The following is a 24,627-nucleotide window of genomic DNA, read 5'->3' as shown; positions in this document are numbered from 1 at the left end:
TCTCAGCAGCTGCTTCGGCTAGCTGGACGGCTCAGACCTGGTCTCACTTGTCTGAGCTGAGCAGCAGATCCCACTGCTGCCGGTTTTGAATTTTTCAGCCCTCAAAAGGAGCCGCCTTCAGGCATGCCCATAGAATATGTGGTAGATCCGCCCTACCCATACATAATTTACATTGATCATTGTATTGTCCTTGGTAGAATGTGCTGCAGGCCACCGGGTTAGGATACATGTCTGTTTAAAGGAGGCGCCGGGCTACCGCCTGTTTCTTGGTTAGCTCGGGATGCCGTGGGTGGGTACCGGGCCCTTCCCAGCCGATAGTAATCGTTGATTTCTTTGTTGCTGACCATGCGGTCTTCTATCGTTCCCCGCTGGGCTGACTCACTTGCTCGGTGAGTAAGCCTTCGAGCTACGTTGTGAGTCGCCTCGTTGCCGGGGAAAGAGGAGTGCGCGTGCCCTTAAGTAATTTGGATTGTCCCACGATGGTGGTGGCTGTTATTATTCAGAATTTGAGCGCCTCTGCCCAGATGCGTCCTTTTGCGAAATTATGAACTGCGATCTTTGAGTCGCTTATAGTAATTCTAGCTTTAGTGGAGGCCACCGCTAATGTTATTGCTGATTCCTCGGCAACTTCGGCGTTCTCCGTTTTCATGGTTGCGCTCGCGGGGGGTTCTACGTCCGCGTCTGCCACTACGACGGTCATCCCTTCGCGTTCTCCATATTCCGCGGCGTCTACGCAGGCCACGCCCACGTAGGCCATAGTGGTATTAGCGCTCAACGTGGCGCGCCCTTGCCTCTCGCCGCTCCTTTTGCTGCTCCAGGTGCATGTTCTTTGGCAGTGGAGAAACTTTAAAGTTTCTCCTCGTCTCTGATGGGATGCTGAGTTTCGTGCCGCGTTGTTCTTCGCAGTGAATCTTTAGTTCGCGTAGACTGTGTCGCCCCGTGGGGCTCTGTGTGAGTCTTTCGTATTGGGCGGTGGTGTGCGCCTCGATTAGTTCGTCAAGCGTGTTGAGTAGCCCCAACTCTAAGAGTTTGTCGTTGGGTGTTGTGACTGGGACGCCAATTGCCTGTTTGAACGCGCGTCTGATGATCTCTGCGTCCCTAGTCCCCTCCTCCAGTGTAGTGTAGCAAACCAGACGTGCGTCTGGTTAACCTCCCTGCCTTTCCTATGTTCTCTCTCTCTCTCTCTCTCGTCTGATGATGCATTCCACCTTGTTTTTTTGTTTTTTTTTTGTGCCACGCCAAATGGTAGGTACGGTGCCACAAGGACGACGTAGCTGATGACGAAGGCCTGCACTAAACGAATTAGGCCTGCCTGCCTCATGCCGTAGTGTCCGTTTGATTAGTCTAAGTGTTTGCTGTGCGCTGTTCTCTAGCGCATTGACACTATGGAGGTTTCTGCCTTCCGCATGCAGCCGGAGTCCTAAGACTTTGATCCGGTCGACGATAGCTATCGGGTCCCCGTTTGCCTTGACGGTTTGGTGCTCCTCCGTATTGTTTCCTGGTCAAGGTGCCCCAGCAGCAGTTCGGACTTTTGCGAGGAGATACTGAGCCACCTCTCCGCCACGTAGTGTTCGACGACCTCCGTGGCCTGCTGGAGGGTTTCCTCGACTTGGCCCTCGCTACCGCCTGTCACCCACTACGTTATGCAATCGGCGTACAGGCTTTGGTTGAATCCGCGGACTTTGGTGAGGATTTTCGGCGGAGACCGATCATGGCCACATTGAAGAGAAAGGGCGAAAAATTTCAGGTGAATATTTTTTACTGATGCTGACGCTTGGAACATGGCAAACAAATATGCCTATCAAGACAAAGACCACCTCTAAAATCTGCCACTTCACCAAGATAGCTTCCTGCGTTATATCAATCCAGAAGTGAGATCGAAAATTCCACGACCACCTCCTCGACACTTAGCGACATTGTACCATCGTCTTCGACTGAACATGGCATACACGAACAATTATATGTACTCCACAAGGCGTACACTTAATGCCTACTGTGATAACCGTGGTAGCTTAGAGACAGCGGGGCACATACTACTTGAATGTCCCACTTAGCTAGACGAGAGTCAATTGTTGGAGCGACAAATGGAAATGATTTGCCACGATTTGTTAACGCTGCCCAGCATCTTAGGTACAATGCCCGGCCCTTCTGTTCTGTTCGAATGCTGTCAGAAGTTGGTCTAAGCAGAAAGCCTTAAAGGTTCAACCTTTCATATAGAAAAGTCTAAATTTACCCGCCATTTCACCGGCAAATATTAGTATCAGGCCCACTTGCAGATTTCATATTTATTTTTATTCTTTCTTTAATTTTTTCCACTCTCCTCTGGAATACTTTAACCGATTCTCCATCCCTATACGGAGTAGCATGCCAGCGGTTGTATACGCACCGGCGAAAATCAGTTTTTCTAATAAAGAGCCTCTTTCTCTCTCTCTCTCTCTCTCTGTCTCTCTCTCTCATATATATATATAAATACATAAACTTGTACACATCCCACCTGTCTTTGCATAGCGCTTGATTTAAACGTTTCAAGGAAGCTTCGCTTAACGTTGATTCTAACAAGTGCGTTGGATCTGACGTAACTTTTTTTTTTTTTCAGTAATGTACTTTTGGTTGATGATGCGCCTCCTACGCGTCAAGGCCATTGTTTGAAGTGTGTTCACGAGGACCTGTGTTCCATCAAGCTTCACTCATTTTTACCTGATACACCTACCGGAAAACCTGCGTCTAGTGGTTATTTGTTTAATTTTTCTCTGCTTGCGTGTTTGTGATTATATCTGGTCACCTTGCAAAAAGGGTTATGTCAGCAGCAATGACGATTAAGTTTAAGAAATTAGAGGCAGCAGAACAGGGAAGAAATGCTAAACATAAAAGAGTGTGAGCCGACTCTCGGAGAGCTACAAATGTTCGGGATATTTACTGTGGGAAAATATTATCTCGATCGGTGTAAAATGCCACAAAACTCAACTCACTAATTCAGTTGGTTTGATCATTCCAGGGCCGCGAAACAGCGGAGACCCGCTATCCCAAATCGAGAGGAGCGCAAGGAAGATTAACGACATGCTGATTTGACGAAGCAGACGTGTCTTTGACAAGGATGATGATTATAATGTGGATGGTTGGTGGTAGAAGAAGAGTATCATGACGATGATTATGATGAAGATTAAACCGTTGAAACATGACATAAAACCAAAGAAAGATAAACATTAACAAGCGGCAGCTCTCTCTCTCTCTCTCTACTTCGCGGTATTGCTTAAAATGCTGATTTTAACAAAAACAGCAATCTTCTATAGCTGTTCAGTTTGATCGTCCGTAGTGTCACCTTGTACAGTGCAGACTTTGGTGTACACATTATGAATCGTTTTCGCTGACAGACTAAGATATGTAGTAACAAATATGAGATTACTTATACCGAGAGTCGAGGCAATGAAGTCTAGGTCTGTCCAATTTCAAACTTCATTAGGTAACTAGATAGTCAAACTGTTTCGCTAAATATTGGCTGATTCGAAGCAAGCTCAAGCGCGGTCGCTCGAAGAGCCGCTGGGCGCAGCGTCTATTATCAGCGTTCCTCTACCAAATAAGGCTGTTCGTGTGTATCAGTAAACATCCGGTGTCGGTAAATAGAGTGCCGTCATCGCTATCACGCCACTGTAGCTGTTGTCACCACCTGCGTCACTTTGCAGTATTCCTTGTTGTCGCTGTCACATTGCAATCTTTCTTCGTCATGTTACCTTGCACGGTAAGTGACTTAAGGTAAAACAAAAGCGTCTTAGTCAGCGCCTTTTAACTGCTCTAAGCTGTTGGATTCTCGGAAACCCGGCTATCTGCGCAACATGACGCTCGAACTCCTCGGTAACATAATATAGGCAAGAAGTTCTCGTCGCATTAGTTGCGTATCCGTCATTATTGTAACCCTACTGCGTTCCTAAAATGTGTGTTTGTGTGTTTTTTTAAATCACCCACTTCTTTCTGTGATGCCTCGGCTCTGAGAGAAAATAAATGAAATGAACTCGAACCATGAACCCTACGGCTGTGATACGGGTGCTTTGCGCGACACCGCAACCACACTAATGGCATTACCCGAAAGAAAAAGAAAACGAAGAATCGTTGTAATTTTATGCTTCTACTTCATAAAACTCTTTAGACGGGTCGTGAGTTTGCAAGGCGTATCCACTCGGAATAAGTTTCCAGAATGACACCAGTTTAGAGATATGGAACACAAGCTCGCCGTAAAAAATTCAGTTTTTGGTGGTGGTGGTGTTTTTACCGGGAGGGGGTGGGGGTTATGTGCTAAAGCCGCAATGTTATTATGAAGCACGCCGTAGTGAGGTACTCCGGAATAATTTGGACAATGTGGGGTTCGTTAACGTGCACCTAAATCTAAATGCACGGGTGTTTTCGTATTTCGTCCCCATCGGAATTCAGCCACCGTGGCCGGAATTCGATCACGGGACCTCATGCTCAGTAGCCCAACAACATGGCCACTAAGCAATCACGGCGGGTAAATTAACTATTTGACTTCTATTTTTTAACAAAACGATCTTTCATGCATTGAAGCACAAAAGTGACTGGAGTACCTATTTATTTCTTCCCAAACTCTGGGAAAAATATATCTCGAAACCAGTGTCGTCCTGGAGACTCATTTCGAATAAATAGGTCTTGCAAGCTCTCCCGCCTACACTTCGCAAATTGCGATATGTGCAGTAAGGTAATTAATTCGGTAATTAAGTAATGAATCTTTGTTAATTAGTTGAATGTGTGCTTCGGTATACCATGCTAGTAATGCCCGCCTCTAAGAATAATCCAGCTCAAGAACAAGAATTACGCTACCTGCCACAGGCGATTTTTAAAAAATTCCGGAAAGGTTAAAAAAAAATGATCACCCGTGTTTCTACGCTTGCAGTTTAGGAGCGCCATCAAGTGTAATGTGTAGAAAAGTAACAGCCAAACTCTGTGGCCTCCGAGATTTGCAACTCGGCTTTACGAGAGGAGCATTGCAAGGAAGCCGAGCCCCGGGCTATGGTGAGTGGTCTTTATTGATCAGAAGAGTTACGGACAGACGTACACAGGCGATGAACAGGTGCGACCACACTTGGTGTGCGCAGCGCGGCAACCCGGACGGGAATCTTGAGCGTTCGCCGTCCGGGAGGCCGTTATGTTCGCTGCGCGATGCTTGAACGAGGAGGAGAAGGAGGGAGGAGGAGAAGGGAGCAGCGATGTCCCACTTGTCTTCCATTTCTTTCTTTTTTTTCTTCTTTATTCCTAGAAAGTCTGGCACGGTGAGCGGGATCCAATCGGAGAACCACGTTGCTTGCCAATCAAAATTCAGCGTCGGAGTCGGCGAGAGCGAAGTCAGGGTCAAACGAGGACAGAATGCGTTCTTCTTTCACTTCCACCTCCTGCAAGAGAAAGAAGTCGTCATCACCATTATAACAGGAAACCGGGACGTGTGAATACGCTCGCACCGAGCATAATTTATTCGTTAACTTTTTTTTTATTAATAGTGACTAGTAACGTAGAAACGTCTAGTGCGATGACAGGACTACGGTGAGAAACGTGTTTGTTTTGATAGCGCACTTCTTTGGACTAATCAGTGAGACACGGACTAAGCATGCAGCGCGAGCAGACGAAAACGACAGCGAGGGATACAAAACCGTCTGCTCGCGGCACGCGTGTGTAAAACGCGCGCTGCGCCCTATCACTCTCCATCACGTTCGTGCTGCACGTAGTGGTACGTATACATGCGCAACGGGGCGTTGTTGCCCACCCACCTGCGTGAGGTCGTCCTCCTCCATGGCGTACATGGCGTAGCTCTGCGCCGCGGTTTCCGCTGCGGCGTCCGGAAGAGCCGCCGCGGCCTGCGACGACCCAAGTCCCACGGAAGGCGAGGAGGCCACCTTTGCGCACCCCATGGGTTCGTCCTCTGCGCAGCCGGGCTCGTCGTCGAGCTCGAGCTGCAGCACGGATAGCTGCTCGTTGACGAGCCTCGGCTGCTGCATCCGCTGCAGCTTGTCCCTGTCGCCGCGCAGCACGTCGGCCGCGTCGGGCGCGCGCATCTGGTACCGGTAGACCAGGTCCGACGACAGCGAGACGCCCTCGGTCCAGTGCGGCTCGCGCAGCACGGCCCGCGCGGGCTGCCTGCGTCGGCGCTCCTTCATCTCGGAGTCCGTGTCCTGCACGCGAACAGCGGGGCCGGCGTTAGCACCGACGGTATCTTCCCGTAGCGCGATACGCGCACGTTACCGCACGTTACCGCACGTTACCGCACCGCACGTTACCGCGAGCGCCGAAAACCGCCCGCCAAGCGCCTTGCAACTGAGCGAGATGTACTGCACTCCATCCGAAAAGACTGCGCCAGACTGGGTTGGAATTCTGCGGTTGTACGAGTCAGAAGCACGATTGGATTACGAGGCGCGCCGTAGTGTGGGTGCGCGAGGAGGGGGTAAATGTAGTGTAAATGTAGATGACTGGTAGCTTTACAGCCGATAAGGAATAATTGACAGCAAAAAAAAAAAAAAAAAAGATATGATTGGTGATAATACGCGTAGGACTACATAAGGCTGCATAGAAAATGCATGGGGAAGCTTGTAGTAGGGGGGAGGTCAATTGAAATTTGGGAGTTAGGCGACATTTGAGGGTCGGCCAAGTTAAATTTTGGGGTGGGCTAGCTCGAAATTTGCAGGTTAGACAACTTAAATTTGGGCATGGGCCAACTTGAGGTGTTCGGGTGTTCCAACTGAAAATTTCGAGGTCTCCCAGCTTAAATTTGATTGTGGGCTAACATAAAATAAATTATTTGGTTTTACGTACCAGAACCACGATCTGATTATGAGGCACGCCGTAGTGGGGGCTCTGGAAATTTTGGACTCTCTGGGGTTCTTTAACATGCCCATGAATCTAAGTACACGGGTGTTTTCGCATTTCACCCCGATCGAAATGCGGCTGCCATGGCCGGGATACGATCCTGCGACCTCGTGCTTAACAGCCCAACACCACAGCCCCTAAGCAACCACGGCGGGTGAAGGGGGTGGGAAAACATTAAATTTGGGTGTGGCTCAACGTGAAAGTTAGTGGTGGCCCAACTGAGATTTGGGAGTGGGACAACTTGAAATTTAGGGCTTGGTCAGCCTAAATTTGGGGGTTGACCAGTTTGAAATTTGGGAGTGGGCCAACTGAAGTTTGCGGGCTAGGCCAACTTAAAATTCGGGGTGGGCCAATGTAAATTTGGCTGTGTGCCAACTGAACTTTGGAGGTAGGTAAACTTAAAATTTAGAGGTGGGCCAACTTAAAATTTCGGTGTGGGTTCATTTAAAGTTTGGGTGGGTGAAACTGAAATTCGTAGGTGGGCCAACTTAAATTCGGGAGTGGGCCAACTTGAGATATTGGGGTGCACCAGCTGAAATTTGGGGATGGGCGAACTTGAAATTTGGAGGTGGCTCAGCTTGAATTTGGGGGTGGGGTAACTTGAAATTCGGGTGTGCCAAGGCGGCCGCATTTCGATTGGGGCGAAATGCAAAGACACCCGTGTACTTAGATTTAGGTGCACGTTAAAGAACTCCAGGGGGTCCAAATTAATCCGCAGTCCCCCACTATTGTTTGTTTGTTTGTTTAACAATACTGTAGGCCTTTGCACAGGCCCAAACAGGAAGTGGATTGTAATATATACCCATGAGCATGGGAAAAACAGGAAAAAAGAAAAAAAAAACAAAATATATAAAGCAAAAAAAACTGCCATACAACAGCACTGGTATTCAACACAAGACACTTCTTTTGTTTCACATGAATCTGGAAAAAAAAAAAATTGCAATATTAGTCGTATAATATTCTTGTAGTTATCGTGGATCTATAGAACACCGCTATTCAGCACATTGCAATATTTACATTTGAAATCATAAGGTAGTACGCAAACGCAGTATGGCGTGCCTCATAAGCAGATCGTGGTTTTGGAACGTAAAGCCTAATAATTTATTTTTCTTTAAATTTGTGCATAGGCCAACTTGAAATTTAGTGGCGCCCCACTGAAGTTACAACTCGCAATTTCAGGGTTGGCCGACCTAGATTTGGAAGTTGACCAGCTTGAAGTTTGGAGATATGCTTAGCATATTTAGACAACTCCATGGGAGTTTCCGTATATATTTTATTTCATTTTATGTTGTATTGGTTGATAGACAGCACATGGTGCTTTCAAGCATAAATTGGATAAAACGCATATGCTAGGTGAACAACTACTCTGTGCCACTTAAGCAATTTAATGCAATATATTAGGATTTTAAAAAAATATTCGAGAATAATCGACGTAGGTAACTCGAGAAACTGTGTATGTTAAACAAAGTGGTATCTCGTGGCCCCGTCCTACGGTTGGTTCCCAATGCATACGTGAGGCGTCGTCGAGTGTAGTTATTTTGCATGTAGAATAGATCATCTTGTGATAAGAAGTATATGGACACGCTAAGCGAATTTTAGAGCGCCGGTCTTAGGCGCCCGTTCCTGAGTTGAGCGTCGGCGTCCTTCAGCGTAGCTAAGTGAACGAGCATAGCAAAGGTTGAAAGAGCGAACGCGGAGCGAAGCAGCGCATGAAAAACGGCAATAGCGAAGAAAGCGCGAGGAGGAAAGTGGAGGAGGAGGGTGAAGCGAAACAATGAGGCGGAAAGCACAGTGCCGCGCAAGACGGGCTCTGCGGCGACGACCGCCGCGAGATGACGTCAGCGTAGTGCGCCGTCGTCTGTTCACCGATGGCATGCGGCGAGCGCGCCCAACGATACCATATGTGGAAACAAAGCGCTGCATGAGCGAACGTCTGTCTGTGGCGGCTGCTGTGAATCGCGCCCACGCGTCACCCACGCGCTGCCTCTCGCGATCTCACAGCTAGCCAGGCAGTCGCACCACACTTCACTCCGTTTGCAATGTGCCGCACGAGACAAATTGTCCGCACTAGCCAATATGTGGCGAAATGAAAACACGTATAGAGATACCCACCGTGTCTTCTTTAGCGTCGACACTTTGGTTAACCTTTTCATTACTTTTGCCATTATACCAGGTGCGTGGTTCCGAAGGTCGTGGAGTCTTTGGTGCAATGTAGTTAATTTTCGGCTACATTGTCGCGAATTATACCCATGCCGCTAATTTTACCTGCTGCGCGACTAAATTACAGCTTCTTAAGGGCGACGCCAAAGCTGCTTTGCAGACACTATAGCCTCGCGCGAGCCTTGCTCGGTCCACGTGAACTCGCTCCCATTTTCAAAAGTGTACTGCACGGCGTATTTGCCTCAACATGTCTACAAGTTCGGTGGTCCACCCTATACGGTGGTATAGGGAAATGTGCTTAACGTTCGGCTATATTGACGCTAGTTGCGTTCGCACCGCTAATTTTACCTACTCTGCGAGTAGTTCTCTTTTCTTGTCTTGTTGATGCCTACATTTTCCTACGTGTTGCGACTCGCTACGGCGCTCTTGAGGCGCGAAAGGGCCGTTTTCTTATTCTGGAAGTGGTTGGAAGATACCCAGGTCCCAGATAGGTCAAACCCGTATGAAGTCAGCTAAGAAGACCTTGTCCTCAAAATGTAAAGCAGGTAGTTGAAGTGAGAAACTCCAGTTTGTTACCAAGAGCATAAAGGAGCGGGGAAACGAATTGTTGTTCCAGTTATCATCGATCTGCTCTGCGATTTCCAGTAGTGCGGAAAAAACAACGCACTCTCTCTCTCTCTCTTTCGAGCACACAATAAAAATGCCCCAAGTTATAATTACGGCTTATTTTCTAGCTTGTGTGGCTGCACCGTCTTCCCCCTGCCGCTTTCCCAGAACACGCATGACGATCCCGGGTGCTCCGCGTTCCCTGGATGCTCTTGCCATGGCACGCAAACAATACCGGAGCCATTTTCCTCCTTCGGTTATTTCGTATCTTTGTAAGCATTCCCGGGAACCCCCCCCCCCCCCCCCAATGTCCCAGTCAGTGCGCCTCTGACATCGCGATCCTCTGCGCAGCCGCAGTTACGTTATATATACTCTTGCGAACGGATGCTAACTGTCAATGCTCACGGAGCATTTCCTTCCCCCGTGGTCAGGTTCAACCCGCACTTCCTGTTCGCAGTGAAACAATCAGTCGTGCCGTTGCTATGCCGAGACCACGGCCGAGACGCAGTCGGTCTACGACAGCAGGCCGTGTGTACGTACCTCAGAGGATTTCTCTGAGGAGAACTGGCTTTCCGAGTTCTCGGACTTCTCGAAGAAGGATGACTCGAAGGAGAGCGACACGGAGTCGTCCTGGTGCATGTCTTTCTCGGTGCTCTGGCTGTGGCGCCGGTCGTCCGCCTTGGCACCACCGGTTGTCGAACTGGAGCCGAAACCCGTCGAGTACGGTTTGAAGGGCCGCATCGGACAACCCTCCATTTCGGCGCCGCCGCCGCCGCCGCCGCCCCTGCCGCCGTTGATGGAGTTGTCGCCGAGACCCGTAATGGTCGCTGGACCACTCGTCTTGTCTGCCGGCTCTTGTAGAGGCTGAAAAGAAACGGTTGCTTTGTTTGAGACAGAACGATCGGCGCGATGTCCCGATTTCGGGCGGCGAAAGAAAGCGAATTAAAACAACGTCAGTGTTCGCATCGTGCATTGAGCGTCCTCCAGCTGTCCTCCTGGGCGTTCAATCATACATGCATTGAACGCTCAGAAGGGCAGTTTAAGGGCCATAATTGCTAACTGCGCGCGCGATGAACGCCGCAGCTCGGCGCCGGAGTCGCCGAGACGTGTCAGTGCGGAAGCACGAGACCAAAGGAAAACGAGAAGGCCGACAAGAACGTGCAGTTCGGAAGCAAGATGTTGACGCACATGCATTGCTCTCGGCGTCATAACGCGGCACTGTCGTGTAAAAATATAACCAGAAACGACGCTTACTCTGTGTAATATTTAAGTGCATCGCTATCACTGTCAGTGCTTCGGACGAAACTGCGATTTTGTTTTCTTAATTCCATGAGATGGCTTTTAGACTACACAGTGGAAACAACATACTTTGTTCGACAAATAGCGGCAAGTTGATCATCGAGGGCGCACAATGTGATGACGCTTTCTCGCGGGAAAAACAGTGATAATGCATGTGTCTGACCGTACGCATTATCGCGGTAAACAATAAAGTGCGCGTTCTCACAAAGTTTCGTCATGGCTGTAGGTAATGTAGAACAAAGTAAATTTCGTAGGCCCAATATATATAACGGGACACCCTGCACTGCCGGATGTCCCGTTATGTCCTGCAACAGTTACCTACGCGCTGCTAATATAACTAATATAACAGCGCGGTCGCTATAGGTTTAATTCACAAAGATTAAAGTTGCCGGAATGGGAGCGTAATAGGAGCGATGTTGGGACGGCTCAATAAAAGCTAGGAAATAGAAAGCATAACACTGAGTTCTGAATATAATTGCTCCAGCGGTGCTCGATAAATTTTTTAATTCTTCTGGCTGTCTTTGTGACGTCACGTAAAGTTCAAGCCGTTATAGCGTGCCGGGAGCCAACTATGGGTAAGCTTACACTCATTTAACAACTCTGAACTCATGACTACACCTAGCAGTACACTGCATTTGTGTCGCAAGCTACGTCCGTCGTGTAAAGGACGCGTGTAGCGCAGAATCCTTAGGTGTACGCTCTAACGAGCCTGAGCCGGATAATGGTCAGTGATGCGTAAGGCATAAACAAAGATACGCTTCCCAGCAACAGCAACGACTTACTGGTGCAGGCGCTTTCCATACTGGCACCACTGAGGCAAGACAATGCTATTAGGAGATAGCTGGAAGAAAGAGACATTCGTACTGAGCTCCTACTACACTCCCACTGGGTTGCTATTCCGAACACTCAAATTCCGCCATTTTCTCAAATTCGTCATACTGCCTGCTCTGATTGGTTCAGAGGTGTAAGGACTACGTGACGACGGCTGACGAGGAGCGCTACTCTGGTTAACTTTTATCCGAGAAGGCGAAGAGCGGAACGCCGGCTGCGACGTCCAGCACGACGAAGCGCGAGAGTGCGTTCTTGTTCCTGGCTCGAAGAACTGAGATACCCAGATCCTCGGCAACGACTATGACACACGATGATGATTAATGGTGACGACGATGGCGCCTCAACAAGGTAGCTAGCCTACGACCTTTCTGTCTGGTTCAAAACGCCAACATGGGCTACCTTTGAGCGTCCAGAATGGTCCCCCGACTGATCATGAGGATGATTACTGTAATACACGTGCTTCGAGGCAACTCCCTTGCAGGAATCCTACAGCGCCACCTTCAAGGAATAAAGACCCGTTGAACCTGTCCCGGCAGACGACGATTACGGAGCGCATCTAAATAAGTCAGGATCCCGGGTGCACACGCGGCTGCAAAACGGCGAGGAAACGATCCTCAGCGTCTCTCTCTGTCTCTCTCTCTGCTCACCTTCCTGAGCGCGTCGTCGGGGGTCTTCTCGGTGGCAGCCCCGGTCGGCGCTCCTGGTGTCTTGGCGTCCGCCTTCGTCGCCTCCTGACCGCTGTTGGCGCCTCCGTTGACGGGCGGCTGCTGCCACAGCGGCATGAGCGGCAGGGCGCCGCACTGCCACATGCCCTTGGACTGAGGCCCGTCGCCCGTCGGCAGCGAAGGGTACAACGGCACGCCTCCCACGTACATCACTGCGCAACGGAAGCCGCGGCGACGATTAAGCACGGAGTACTCTCTAGTATTGTCAACGTAGAAAATACGTATTCGACATTTGTCGCTGCCGTCGTGTTAAATGCTACCACGCGTTTTACGCAGCAATAAAAAAAAATCACAGAAAAGTATAAAGGCAACGCAACTGAACACACTGCGTGAAGAAGTCGTGGTGGATACCGTTTCTTTCCCAGCGCTATAAGAGAAAGAAAAAAGGATTGCCGAGAGAAAGGATCTGAGAATTGCATCCCACAATGTGCAAATCCATCGTGGAAGGCCTGTTGTCTAGACGCTCAAATTAGCGTGAGATTTCTCTCCAAGCTAGAAGTTTGTGTGCACCTCACAATGCTAACGCAGAGAGGACTAAGGATTACGAAAGTATCATGCACAGCTTGTGACAAAAAGAGGTGTTGCTGACCACCTTCGGGCTCCTGCATAACACTTTCAGGCTAGAAATGTTTTTCATTACAATTATATTCCATTTTGGATTAATAGGATAGGATAGGAATAAACTTAATTTGTCCAGCGGTTATTGCTGTTGGTGCCTGGGGCTAGGCTGCCAGGAGTCCATCACCCGAGGAAAATCTTCCGAGATCCTCGGCAGCGGCCCTGGCCGGCTGGACGGTTCCTCGTTTAATACGCAAAATAAGAAGCTCAATGAAGACACTAAGCAAGGAAACACAAGGACCTCGTGAAGGCTTGGAATCTTCTTTTTCGAAATGAATTCGTTACGACTTACCCAGCTTGCAGTCGTTCTGTAATCACATTCCAATAGCCCCACATTTACTTCCAAGTAGCTTAGAAGAACTTCTTGTTGGGCGTGTTGGTGCATATTAGCAAACAGTTTTATAAATGCACAAGCAAACGACCACAGAGAGAGAGCACACAAGGACAGGCGCAGCCCACAAGGACTGTGCCTGTCCTTGTGTGCTCTCTCTCTCTCTCTGTTCGTTTGCTTGCGCATTTCTAAAGCTGTTTACTTCCAAGTAGTTCAAGAGTACGACCAAAGAGTCAGGACCACAGATCTTGCGTCTACGTACCCGGTATGAGAAATGGCGTCGTGCTGGCAGGGGACTGCGTGCTCCCTAGCGGCACGTAGGTGTAGGTGGGGATGGCTAGGTTGGGGACGAACGCAGCCACGTTGTCTGGCTGCGAGCTGACCAGTGATGCGGCGGCGTGCAGCAGTGGAGGAAATGGCGACGGTAATGCAGCGGTTGCAGATGCCGAGCCTGCGAGTGCGAAATACGCGCGGTCACTTGGGGTAGACGGTCCGTGTATCGAAGAACGGATTCCCGAATCTTGCCCTTGTCGGCCCTTCGATTTACGTTATCGACGCAAGGCGCGATGTTATAGATTGCGTCGTGCACAACCAATATGTCTAGCCGAACCTTTGACGTTACTAACCCGCCACGCAGGCAAACATACTCGTCTGCTCTTTAAGCGTATGTATGTATGTATGTATGTATGTATGTATGTATGTATGTATGTATGTATGTATGTATGTATGTATGTATGTATGTATGTATGTATGTATGTATGTATGTATGTATGTATGTATGTATGTATGTATGTATGTATGTATGTTTGTATGTATGTATGTATGTATGTATGTATGTATGTATGTATGTATGTATGTATGTATGTATGTATGTATGTATGTATGTATGTATGTATGTATGTATGTATGTATGTATGTATGTATGTATGTATGTAACTGTCTTTTCACCCTGGTACTGCCAGCCAAGAGCGAGCGTTTGCTCTCCTTTCGTCAGTGGACAAAAGTACTTGTCTTACATTTCGCATGTTCACCGCACGAACATACGAAGAAGACCAGAGTGGTCACGCCGCTAGGTACCGCCTCGCTGTATCACTCCTGGTCTTTGGCGTTAACGCCAAGCGCTAACGTTGTATGTACTAAAGCTTGCGTAAACGCAAGCGCCAGGTATGCATGACATTTAGCATCATCTGTCAGTGTTAGGAGTAAGCACGTCGCGTACCACGTTACCCTGTTACAGTGACAAGATGGCGCGATCGTTCCGTTGCTACAGACGCGTTTTTTATTGCGAACGCGATCATACGGACTGTCGAGGCGGTGTGCGCGCCGTCGGCGTCGCGGTCGTGTTCTCGCACTATCAGCCTACACGCACGTGTAGAGGGGGTTTCATGCGCTGTGCGTTTGGCTGCAAAAGCGACGAAGTCAAGCTGACGCATCGTCACGCTGAGCTCAGTCGCCTCTGCCGGAGCCAAGGCAGCTCTGGCTCCCACTTCTGACATTGAGCATCGTGTGTACAAACTGCTTATAAGAGGAAGGGACACGAAACGTCAAGTTAAATCCAATTAACCCTTTCTGTGGGTGCCGACAAATCTCCAAGGTTTTTCCTTCGGTCTCATCTCGTGCACCGTTGAGGCTCGACGCCTGCAACGACCACTGGAGGCGCTCCTCGTCGGGCTAGCGTAGGGAGCATGTATACGCCAACGTTTTGAGACGCTTTCTGCGCAACGCCACACTTCGCTATCGATATCGATGCTTCGCCTTCGGTCGAAAATTCCAGATTTTCTTTTTATGTGGCGCCGCTAAGCGGACCGTGCAATTATGGCTCAAACAGGCAAGTAATGCACCGAAACCTGGCAATAAGCTGCACGCGCCGCGACATGAACTCTCGGTACGAAACTCAAAAGTGAACGGGCCAGCTTTTTACTCATAATGGCAAAGCCTTTAGCCCAATTCAAGAAAGACAGGGACGTGACAGAGACACGGGAGAGCGCAAGTGGAAAGTTGGGCGAGTTGGTATACGTTCATAATGGGAACAGCGCGAACAAGACGACGATGGAGTGAAAGGACACAGGACGAGCGCTGACTGTGAGTCAGCGCTCGTCCTGTGTCCTTTCATTCCGACGTCATATTGTTCGCGCTGTTCCCATTATGAAAGGCTATATATATAGCCAGAAGACTTGTGCATACAACCGACGTTCCCCATTTAAGCGATATCCCGTAAGTGCAAACGTCCCGCTATAGCTAGCACACGCGCTTTAGAGCGGCGGACATTCGCCTACCGTCGGCCGCCGTGCTGTCCCTGCATGGCTTGTTGTGTTTGTGCAGGTTCGAGTTGACGAGCGGCGAGCCGCTGCGCTTGAGCCGATGGCTGTCCTTGTCCGCGGCCGCGCCCCCTCCGCCGCCTACCGCTGGCTGCTGTAGCTGCTGCTGCTGCTGATGTTGCTGATGCTGCTGCAGCTGCTGCTGTTTCATGTGCTTGTGGGCGAGCCTGTTGTACTGCAGGAGTACCTCCTCGGTGAGCGGCGGGCAGGGCGGGTACTTGTCGTCCGCGCTCGCGGCTCCCGCGCTGCCGTTGCGGCTACTGCTGCTGCTGCTGGCGCGCATCTGCTGCTCCTGCGCACGCGGAACCGATAGGGAACGTCACGTGCTGAAACGCGCGGCACGAGAACAACTCCGCACTTTATGTGGCAACTCCGAATGCTCTCGCGAAAAACGACGAGGCGTCGACGTGGAACCCACAATGAATCCACAATTCATCATTATTATCATCATCAGCCTGTTTTATGTCCACTGCAGGACGAAGCCCTCTCCCTGCGATCTCCAATTAGCCCGGTCCTGGGCCAACCGATTCCAACTAGCGCCTGCGAATTGCCCCACCTAGTCTTCGGCCGTCCTTGACTGTGATTCCCTTCTTTTGGTACCCATTCTGTAACCGTAATGGTTCTACGGTTATCTAACCGGCGCATTATACATGACCAGCCCAGCTCCATTTTTTTCTCTTGATGTCAACTAGGATATCATCTATACTCGTTTCCTCTCTGATCCAAACCACTCTCTTTCTGTCTCTTAAAGGTATGCCTAGCATTCTTCATGCCATCGCTTTTTGCGCGGTCCTTAACTTGTTCTCAAGCTTCATTGGCAGTCTCCAAGTATATCTGCCCCATATGTCAGCTCCGGTAAGATGCACTGATTGTACACCTTCCTTTTCAATAATAGTGGTAAGCTACCAGTGAAGAGCTGACAATGTCTGCCGTATGCGCTCGAACCCATTTTTATTCTCCTGTGAATTTCCTTCTCATGATCAGGGTTCCCTGTGATTAACTGACCTGAATTGATTAACTTTTCATTAAAATGGAGTATGTCAGCTACGATCACGGACACAACAGAAAAAACGAATTTCAGGTAAAAAAAAATAAATCTAATACTTTCGGACACAGCGACGAAGCACTAAAGATCAAAAAGTGGAGCTCACCTTGACCGTTAGGGACTCATTTCCGGAGTCGCCCGTGGTGACCGAAGAGTGCTTGCGTTTGGAGTCCGAGCTACGGCCGCCGCCAGCGCTGCCTCCGCCGCCACTGCCGGAGCCGCTTCCGCCGCTTCCTCCTCCACTTCCGCTTCCGCTTCCACTGCCGCTCCCACTTCTGATACCGCTCACTCCGCTTCCTTCGGCACTGGCGTAGTTGCTGTCGACCACCGCAAAGTCCGAGGCCGACTTGTCCTCGGAGGATTGCGGCGAAGCTGCATTTGGGGCATTGTCAGGGTCTCGGTATCATCGGTGGATGCTCAAAGCAACAGCAAGTGTCGGACGTGTCAGCCGGTACAGCACTCGAGCACAAGTGCCGTTGAAAGTGCGTTCATTGAGGATCCCTGTTTGGGGTAGTTCACTCTCGACTATTAATGACTTTCTAAACGGCGCAAGCTATGCGGAAATGAAGTGTTGACCGCAGTGCATTTTATTTTGCCTTGGTCTATGTTGGACGTTAATTGTCGCGGCCCAACTATTGGAACACGTTACTAACAGTAGTATAAATCTGAAATCCCGAACCTAAGGAACGAGGATAAGGTATAGTCAGGTAAAACGACCTCTCGCTGGTTTCAGATAAAGACGGGAAAATTTTATCGGCTGTTAAGGTTTTCGTCAATTTGGATCCCAAGTGAATAACGTTGAAATACATCAAGTTCGACGTCTCCTAGGTATCTAGATCGGTTCACAGGAAGCAGATGAAAAAGACTTCCATGCGCGGCTATTTGGGAATATTGGGTAGGGGGGAGGGCGGTTGTAAAATATAAAAGATGTGATAAGATGCGCAAAAACAATATAGCAAGAAACCGAACTCGTTTTGGTTTATTTTGTTTAGGTCAGAAAGTATCATGGGCTCCAGGAATTCACAACTTTCGCAGCAATCTGCAACATGGCTCCTGGAGCCACAATCGCGCGCAATTTACTCCTGTACCTTTTGCTTCGATCGAGGTTACCTTTAAATTTTACCAAAAAAATAAGATACGTGAAATGTCAAAAAAAAAAGCTTTCTGCTAATTCTTACCGTAACTTAGCCTTCAAATGCGAAGACAAGACCTTTATTGCGATTACAGCGATAAATAGTATATAGTGGCGCATCACTGACCTGTGGCCTTGATGGCCTCTTCGTCTCGGTTTTCGGGCGAATTTCGATCGTTGTCAATCTTCATCTCTGCAGGTTCGTCAGCCGAATTTGTCTTTGGGTTGCTTGCGAAGAACCTGCGTTCGCAAAAAAAGAGAAATGGTCACTTCCACTGCTCTTATAGATAAGAGCGCCATTGATAATGGCAAATAAGCGTATGGAGACTTCCTCAACAGATAAACTTGACGAAAAATACACTGTACAATGTACATTGAAACAATGTACCGACAATGTACCGACAATGTACACTGAAAGAAATTATGTATTGCTGTTACACAGGTTGCGTGCTCCCACACGAGACGAATGCTTTTGTCGTAAAAAGAGTCCCCATTTTTATAGCTACTCACCTCTCAATGTTTTCCTGGTATCTTATCTCCTGTATGTTTGGTGGGGACTCGCTAGATGGATCCGAGTCATGGAGTTCTTGGTGCGGGGAGATCTCTCCCATCACAACCGATCCTAGGTCCTGAATTGAGAGAGAAAGAAAACGCGAAATTCTTTAACTTGTTCTTCCCAGTTGCCACGCAAGAATAGGTTATTCTCAAGTGAGATCGTTAGGATGCACTGTACAATATACAGCATCCCTTCTCACACAGAGTCGCAATTAGTCGAGCAATAGTTATGGGGCCTCAAAGTTCGAAAATATCAAGGCCGCCTCTCGTAGGCGGCCGGTAGATCGCTTGCATACGATTTGTGTCTTTGTTTTCTTTTTTCATCTTTGCTTTACAGCCTGCACAACACTAAATAGGAAGCATTCTTCTTTGCTTGAACAGAGCGAGAGCTTACTTCCATAAATGCCAGATGCTTTGCGATACATGCTATATTCGGGTTACATGAGCACCTTATCATGAAATGTTGGTAAACACATTGAAGTACACACGAGTCCCAACTGTTTGTCAACAATGCCATCACATAAAAGTAAAGGCGTCGCACAGAGGCATAAGCTTGCCTTGTCACATCATTTAAAAAGGGGGAACGTTATGTGAGCAGCCAACTCGTAAAAAATGATCGATATCACGTGACTGGGTGTTGGCCCTGAAACCGGTCACTCTGCCACCAAATGTTTCTGGCGCCTGCTGTCTGATATGCTTGCTTTGGTAAGCTGGCATGCATCATTTGCTGTGTTCTAGTTGTTTCTTGGCCACACCTGCCTTTGGCACTTTATAGATCATCAATATTGCAGAACAATCTCGCCTTTTCCCGGCACATGCCGTGCCCTTGCGCAGCGCGTTTCGTCTCGCTGAGGACAAGTGAATGCATTGCAAACTCGCTAAAAAAATGGCCTTCGAGATTACGGCTTGTCGTCACGTGGCGAATATTTTCGATCCGTAGTATACAAATCAAGCCTACGGTGCGAGCTCTCTCGGAGTAACAAAAGCCAATCTCGGAGAACATGCTTTTCTGTACTGCAAGCGGCGGAAGCTACTGAAAGAGCCGGAAACACCTCATGGCAGCCATGTTTTGGACACTACCTGTTTTTCGTCTCGGACATAGCCATGATTGTCCGGCGCACTGCTTTCATCCAATGAGCGTTGGTTGGTGAACGGCATATCAAAGAGAACCAGTATAACAGAGAGGCTGTCCACGTTTCGTATATGCGGCTTCGTCATGGTGTTAAGAAAACTGGTTGTTTATTCTTTCCTAACCTGCGCTGCTGCCATAACCGGCGACGCAAAGAGTCGTTCTTACATTTACCTGTCGCTCTTTTTGATGCTCCTTCCCATTGTCTCCCATTAATTACTCTGCTGGAGTAATTTTTTTTTCTGGGGTTCTGTATACGTGCTAATCACATGGCCTTTGACCAACACAGCATTTAGGTTAGGATATATAAGGATAGGTTGGGTTAGAATTCGCGCACTTGAAAGGGTCCACGATTACGCCGCCTTCGGAGCCTTTCAGGCTATCTCAAATTGCCTGTTATAAATCAGCACTACACGCCATAACACATAAAATGATGAAAAGAAATTCAGGCTATAAATCAAAGGCTCAAAAATATAGCACACATCGACACACACGGCCAACAAGCAATCCTAGGTTATAATACTCACAGAACATGTGCAGCCTTCAGCGGTTACGGTTACTTGTTCCTCTCCTGGGTGTATGCAGCAATGTGGGGGAAAAAAAGGCAAAGAATAACCACGTTATAACGCAATTTGGGTATCTGTAAACTTTCTGTACCAAGGTTTTACGGTACAAGGGGTAATATGAAGGGTATGGAAGGGGAGTAAATGTCGTTACCTTTGTCGGCTCGTTTGTGCGTCATCTCGCCGACGAGTGTGCTGACGAAAGATGCGAGCTCTTTTCGCCTCTTGTTGGATCGCTGCCGCAGGTTGTTGTTTTCTCGAGGCTTCACGGGCTGCGAGGCAATGGCGAAAATTTGTGAGCCCCCGTGCTTGCATGACGTGAGTTTGTAAGAACAGCGTTCTAGTTCTCACTCGCTTGGTGCCTAATGTGACACATATGTCCACATATTACGGGTAAAAACAATCTGCCTTCTATTATCGCCTCCTCATTCTCCTCCCCGTGGACATGGATGTTTTTCATTTTCAATATTAAACCAGAAGCGACCATCCTAGAGAATATAGGTAAGCTTCTTATCTTTAAACAAATGAGAATAAAGAAACAGGTATAGCGAGAGCAAAAAAGAGCAGACGGCTACCTTGATACTTCTTAGGTCTTCGCCGCTTTTAACAATAATCCTTGCAACTTCTGAAAACTTGGCCCCGCCTTAATTATCTTTCCCGCAGGAAGAAAGTCACGCTAGTAGAGCTTGTCATTAATTTTTGTCCACACATAATGCGCCGGCAGCGCCACCGCATCTTCGTGACGTCACGCTACGTGCCTATAACGAATTCCGCAAGCAGATTTTTCCACACACATTGCCCTAACTAACGTGGTTAGACTTCCCGCTAGCAGCACTGCCAAAGGTGAAGGTGGCCTCCGATTCTGAAGATCATCGTAGACAGTCTACGTTGACAGCTAAGAAGACAGCTTCGAGCGCAAGCAATAAAGCGAATCTGCAACCATCTGCATGCCGTCTGGAAAGGCACCTCTGCGACTTGACGCTGCCTAGCGTCGAAGAGAAAAAGCTAGGAAAAGCACACATTATCGCTGTGTTTTAACACTGTGCGTGTGCAAGCCTACGAAAAGCTCAACGTAGCTTACATTAAGCGCTCAAGAAAGCGCGACTCAGTTTTCCTGTCAGCAGACGACCTTCCCGTCAACTTTCGAAGCATTCTGCTGAGCCCCCATCTTGTTTGGACAGCAAAGTAGCCTGCATTACCTGCATCATGTTTAACTCTCATGCTGTATTCGCGACGCTGCCTTAGAACGAGAATAGGAACGAAACTTAAGATGGCCGCTACCCACTCAGCTGTATATTTAGCCGTCTACGGCGATTATTGGAGCATATCTCCAGAGAAGTGTTAACAGTGGCAGTGGCCCGCGAGTCCGAAGTCATTTGACTCGAAATGTGAGTAAAAATTCAAGGACAATTCAAGGATTTTAAGGATGCCAAAGGCCAGCATCAAGGAAGGCGAAATAAACATTATTCGTACGCGTTCACCGAATAATAGTGAAATATCCCTATTATTGTGCGTAGCGTAATAAGTGCGTAATAAGTGCGTAGCGCCAAAAAAAAAAATAAAGAAAGCGAGGAGAAAAAAAAAAGAAGGCGGGGCCTGTGACGTATGCGTCACGCGATCCTCGAGGTCCGGTATGGGAGAACGCAGGGAAGGAATTTCGCTTGCGGAGGCTAGACGGGGCGAGTGGAGAGAGCGTCTTGCTTGGCACTGGAGCCCCCCTGCTGAAATTATAGGTTCGCGGCGGTGAAATATTTCTCTCTCGGCTGTTAATGAGCCGATTTGAAAAGTTTTTCCGACAGAAGGCTCCCTAGAGGACCTGTAACAACTTCCAGCGTATAACCAAGATTTGCTATGGGGCTTGGTGAGGGGCCTTTGAAGGGCCCTTGAATCTATTTTTTTTTTCAAATTTAGGGGCCTTTAAGGATTTCAAGGGGTTGCACGAATTGCTTAGGTCAAGTTGCGTTAGGTTGAGAGATGCCGCACTAGCAGAATTCCACGCATCTACCACGTCGCCCACGGACGCGAATTCTCTCTCCTTCATGAATCCTAAATTCTAAAAGAATAATTTTAAAGCTCGCGTTCAAAAGGCTGTGACATTCCTTCTAGCACATTTTTTTCTCTTTACTATTCGTTGCTTTTTCATTCTTTAAATACTCCTTTCTACTTTTGCAAAGCTGATTAATGCATTCCACATTCCTTTATTTTTTACCTAGTTTAAATGCTACACGCGAAAATTAAGCTTTTGTGATAGTGCAGCTTTCTTTTTCCTTTCTTCTCCTTTTATTTTTTTTTTTTGCCTAGTGTCCTTGATGTTTGCGTTAAGGCGTCTAAACTGCTACGTATGCATGTGCGAATCTTAGCTTCCTTGGTATGTGGGTCTTCCCGTGCAGAGGACGCAGGGGCTGAGAGAGGCCATAGTGCAAGGCTGCGGACGAATTCTGACCAACTTGGTTTCTTTATTATTATTGAAGCGATTGTAGCGCAAAGAAACATGGACAAAGAAGAGGACAGGACACCACGGGTGTTACGCGGTGTCCGTCGCGTCCTGTCCTCTTCTTCGTCCGTGTTTCATTCCGCTGCAATGGCTTCAATACACATCAGCCAACTTGCACAAGAAACTTTACTGTATTGGATTCTTTACCGCGCTCGCCTGAGTCTCCGTACACGAGCGTTCTTAATTTGGCACTCCCTCCAGATCGGAATCCGGCAACCGCAGCCAGGATTCGAAAATGACAACTCGTGTTTAGGTAGTGCTCAGCCCGTCGTAGCCAATTGTGTCACTTCTCTCTCTCTCCTCCCCATCTTTCATCCCTCCATCCCACTCACGTGTGTAGGGTAGCAAACCGATTGAGCTAAACTGGTTAACCTCCCTGCCTTACCTTCTCCGATTTTTCCTTCCTTCCTTCGAAGGCTATTCTCTGGAACGGCTATGACAGTTCGCAACGCCTACGCCTAAGCGCGCGCGGAGATGTCAGCGCAGAGTTGTCTGGCGTACCTGGGAGAGGATGTCCTTGATCTGTTCCTGTATGAGCCTGTTGTTGTTGAGGGCTTCCCCGGTCAGAGACTGGGCACCCGTGATGTCACCGGGCGATGGCTCTGTGAACACGTCCGGGTTCCTCGGACCCCTGATACCACGATGATGATTATCATTATTATTATTATTACTATTTGGTTTGGAAACACATATACAACTGAACGAGAGAAAAAATTAAGCAAGGAGCAGACTGGTAACTGCCACCGGAAGGTGCAAACTATACCCGCCCACTCTTCGGGAAAGACTAGACGGAAGCATAGAAATGGAACATAAGAAGAAGGGAAAGGAAAAAATGACAGAAATAACAAGGTGACGCATCAACGAAGACTAAACTAAAACGATGACGGTGGTTTTATCAATCGGCGACCACTCAGGGGATAGGAACAAATTTGAGACCATTATTCACAGAACAGAATCAGTACGTTCTACAAGTACTAACATATGTGGCCGTAAATTGTAGGCTAGAGCAATGGAACTCCGAAGAGAGGTAATGACATGACAAAAGTGACACATGGAAGATGGTTGTATGGATAATTAAACAAACAAGATGGTCGTACGGATTTGAGAGGAAGTGATTGTAGCTAAAGTTGCAGTCGAGATTTGAAAAGGCTGACGGCCGTAGGAAGTGGCAGCAAGGGGGGGTGGGGGGTGTTGCGTTTCGCCTGCGACACGTGGTTTTGCCGGCGCGACTGCGGCGGGGCGGCAGACATTTTGGCCCGATCGTCGTCGCCGCAACACTCATCGCCAGGTGTTTCCAGGCGCGTCTGCGGCGATGCGACCGCCTAGGGATCTCGTTCCAGTCATTGTGCCCGAAACAGGCGATGCCAAAGCAGGGACCATCTTCTCGTTACAGTCATTGTGTCCGACCGGCAGCGCCACGACAGGGTGCTACGAGATCGTGCGCAGCGCCACGACGGGGTGCTACGAGATCGTGCGCAGCGCCACGACAGGGTGCTACGAGATCGTGCGCAGCGCCACGACAGTGTGCGTCACCATTAGCCCATTGTACATTCACGTGCTCGTCTTTTGAGGGGTTCCTTCTTGCCCTCAACTGCGAGAGTATAAAAACAGCTGCCCCCGGACGCCAAAAGGAGGGCTCCGATTTCTTCTGTTGAGTGAAGTGCTCTCCCGTCTCTCTACTTCGGTCAAACCTGACCGCCAACTCTTTGCGATGTTAAAATAAACAAGTTGTTTCGTTGTTACCAGTCGACTCATGCTTTGCCGGGACCTTCGGATGCTTCGAGTTGTACCCCAGGCCGCCAGGCCAACGCTACCCTTGGGGCTTGCGACCCAGGTACAACCACGGGCGTCAGCGCCGAGTTCCCAACAGATCGTACCAGCAGTCGGATCCAAAACATCTGGTTGGCAGCGGTGAGATCGCCTACGACTTCAAACAACGGTCTGCCAGCGGTGAGATCGC

The 24,627-nt window shown here is 48.7% G+C and overlaps 1 protein-coding gene and 1 long non-coding RNA gene across 2 annotated transcripts in view; one reads left to right on the top strand and one right to left on the bottom strand.

The window, feature by feature from the left end:
• Nucleotides 1-24,627, top strand: part of LOC142575594 (uncharacterized) — an 85,783-nt gene that overhangs the window by 42,338 nt on the left and 18,818 nt on the right. Inside the window, exon 2 of the long non-coding RNA XR_012826690.1 lies at nt 15,754-15,943. This is a non-coding gene — a long non-coding RNA (uncharacterized LOC142575594). The remainder of the gene's footprint in view (nt 1-15,753; nt 15,944-24,627) is intronic.
• The window catches only part of per (period circadian regulator), a 38,416-nt gene continuing 18,762 nt past the window's right edge, over nt 4,974-24,627 (bottom strand). The window contains exons 10-21 of the mRNA XM_075685074.1: nt 23,169-23,298; nt 20,328-20,445; nt 20,138-20,181; nt 18,437-18,555; nt 18,054-18,166; nt 16,901-17,166; nt 15,708-16,041; nt 13,694-13,882; nt 12,405-12,634; nt 10,168-10,491; nt 5,769-6,170; nt 4,974-5,396 (exon numbers count right to left, since the gene is read on the bottom strand). Coding sequence (XP_075541189.1) covers nt 5,316-5,396; nt 5,769-6,170; nt 10,168-10,491; nt 12,405-12,634; nt 13,694-13,882; nt 15,708-16,041; nt 16,901-17,166; nt 18,054-18,166; nt 18,437-18,555; nt 20,138-20,181; nt 20,328-20,445; nt 23,169-23,298 — 2,350 coding nt within the window. The 3' untranslated portion in view covers nt 4,974-5,315. The remainder of the gene's footprint in view (nt 5,397-5,768; nt 6,171-10,167; nt 10,492-12,404; nt 12,635-13,693; nt 13,883-15,707; nt 16,042-16,900; nt 17,167-18,053; nt 18,167-18,436; nt 18,556-20,137; nt 20,182-20,327; nt 20,446-23,168; nt 23,299-24,627) is intronic.

The sequence above is a fragment of the Dermacentor variabilis genome, chromosome 3, assembly GCF_050947875.1.
Source record: "Dermacentor variabilis isolate Ectoservices chromosome 3, ASM5094787v1, whole genome shotgun sequence".
In the NCBI taxonomy this organism is placed as follows: Eukaryota; Metazoa; Arthropoda; class Arachnida; order Ixodida; family Ixodidae; genus Dermacentor; species Dermacentor variabilis.
Note: the sequence above shows the minus strand (reverse complement) of the source record. Positions and strands in the feature narration are given on the sequence as shown.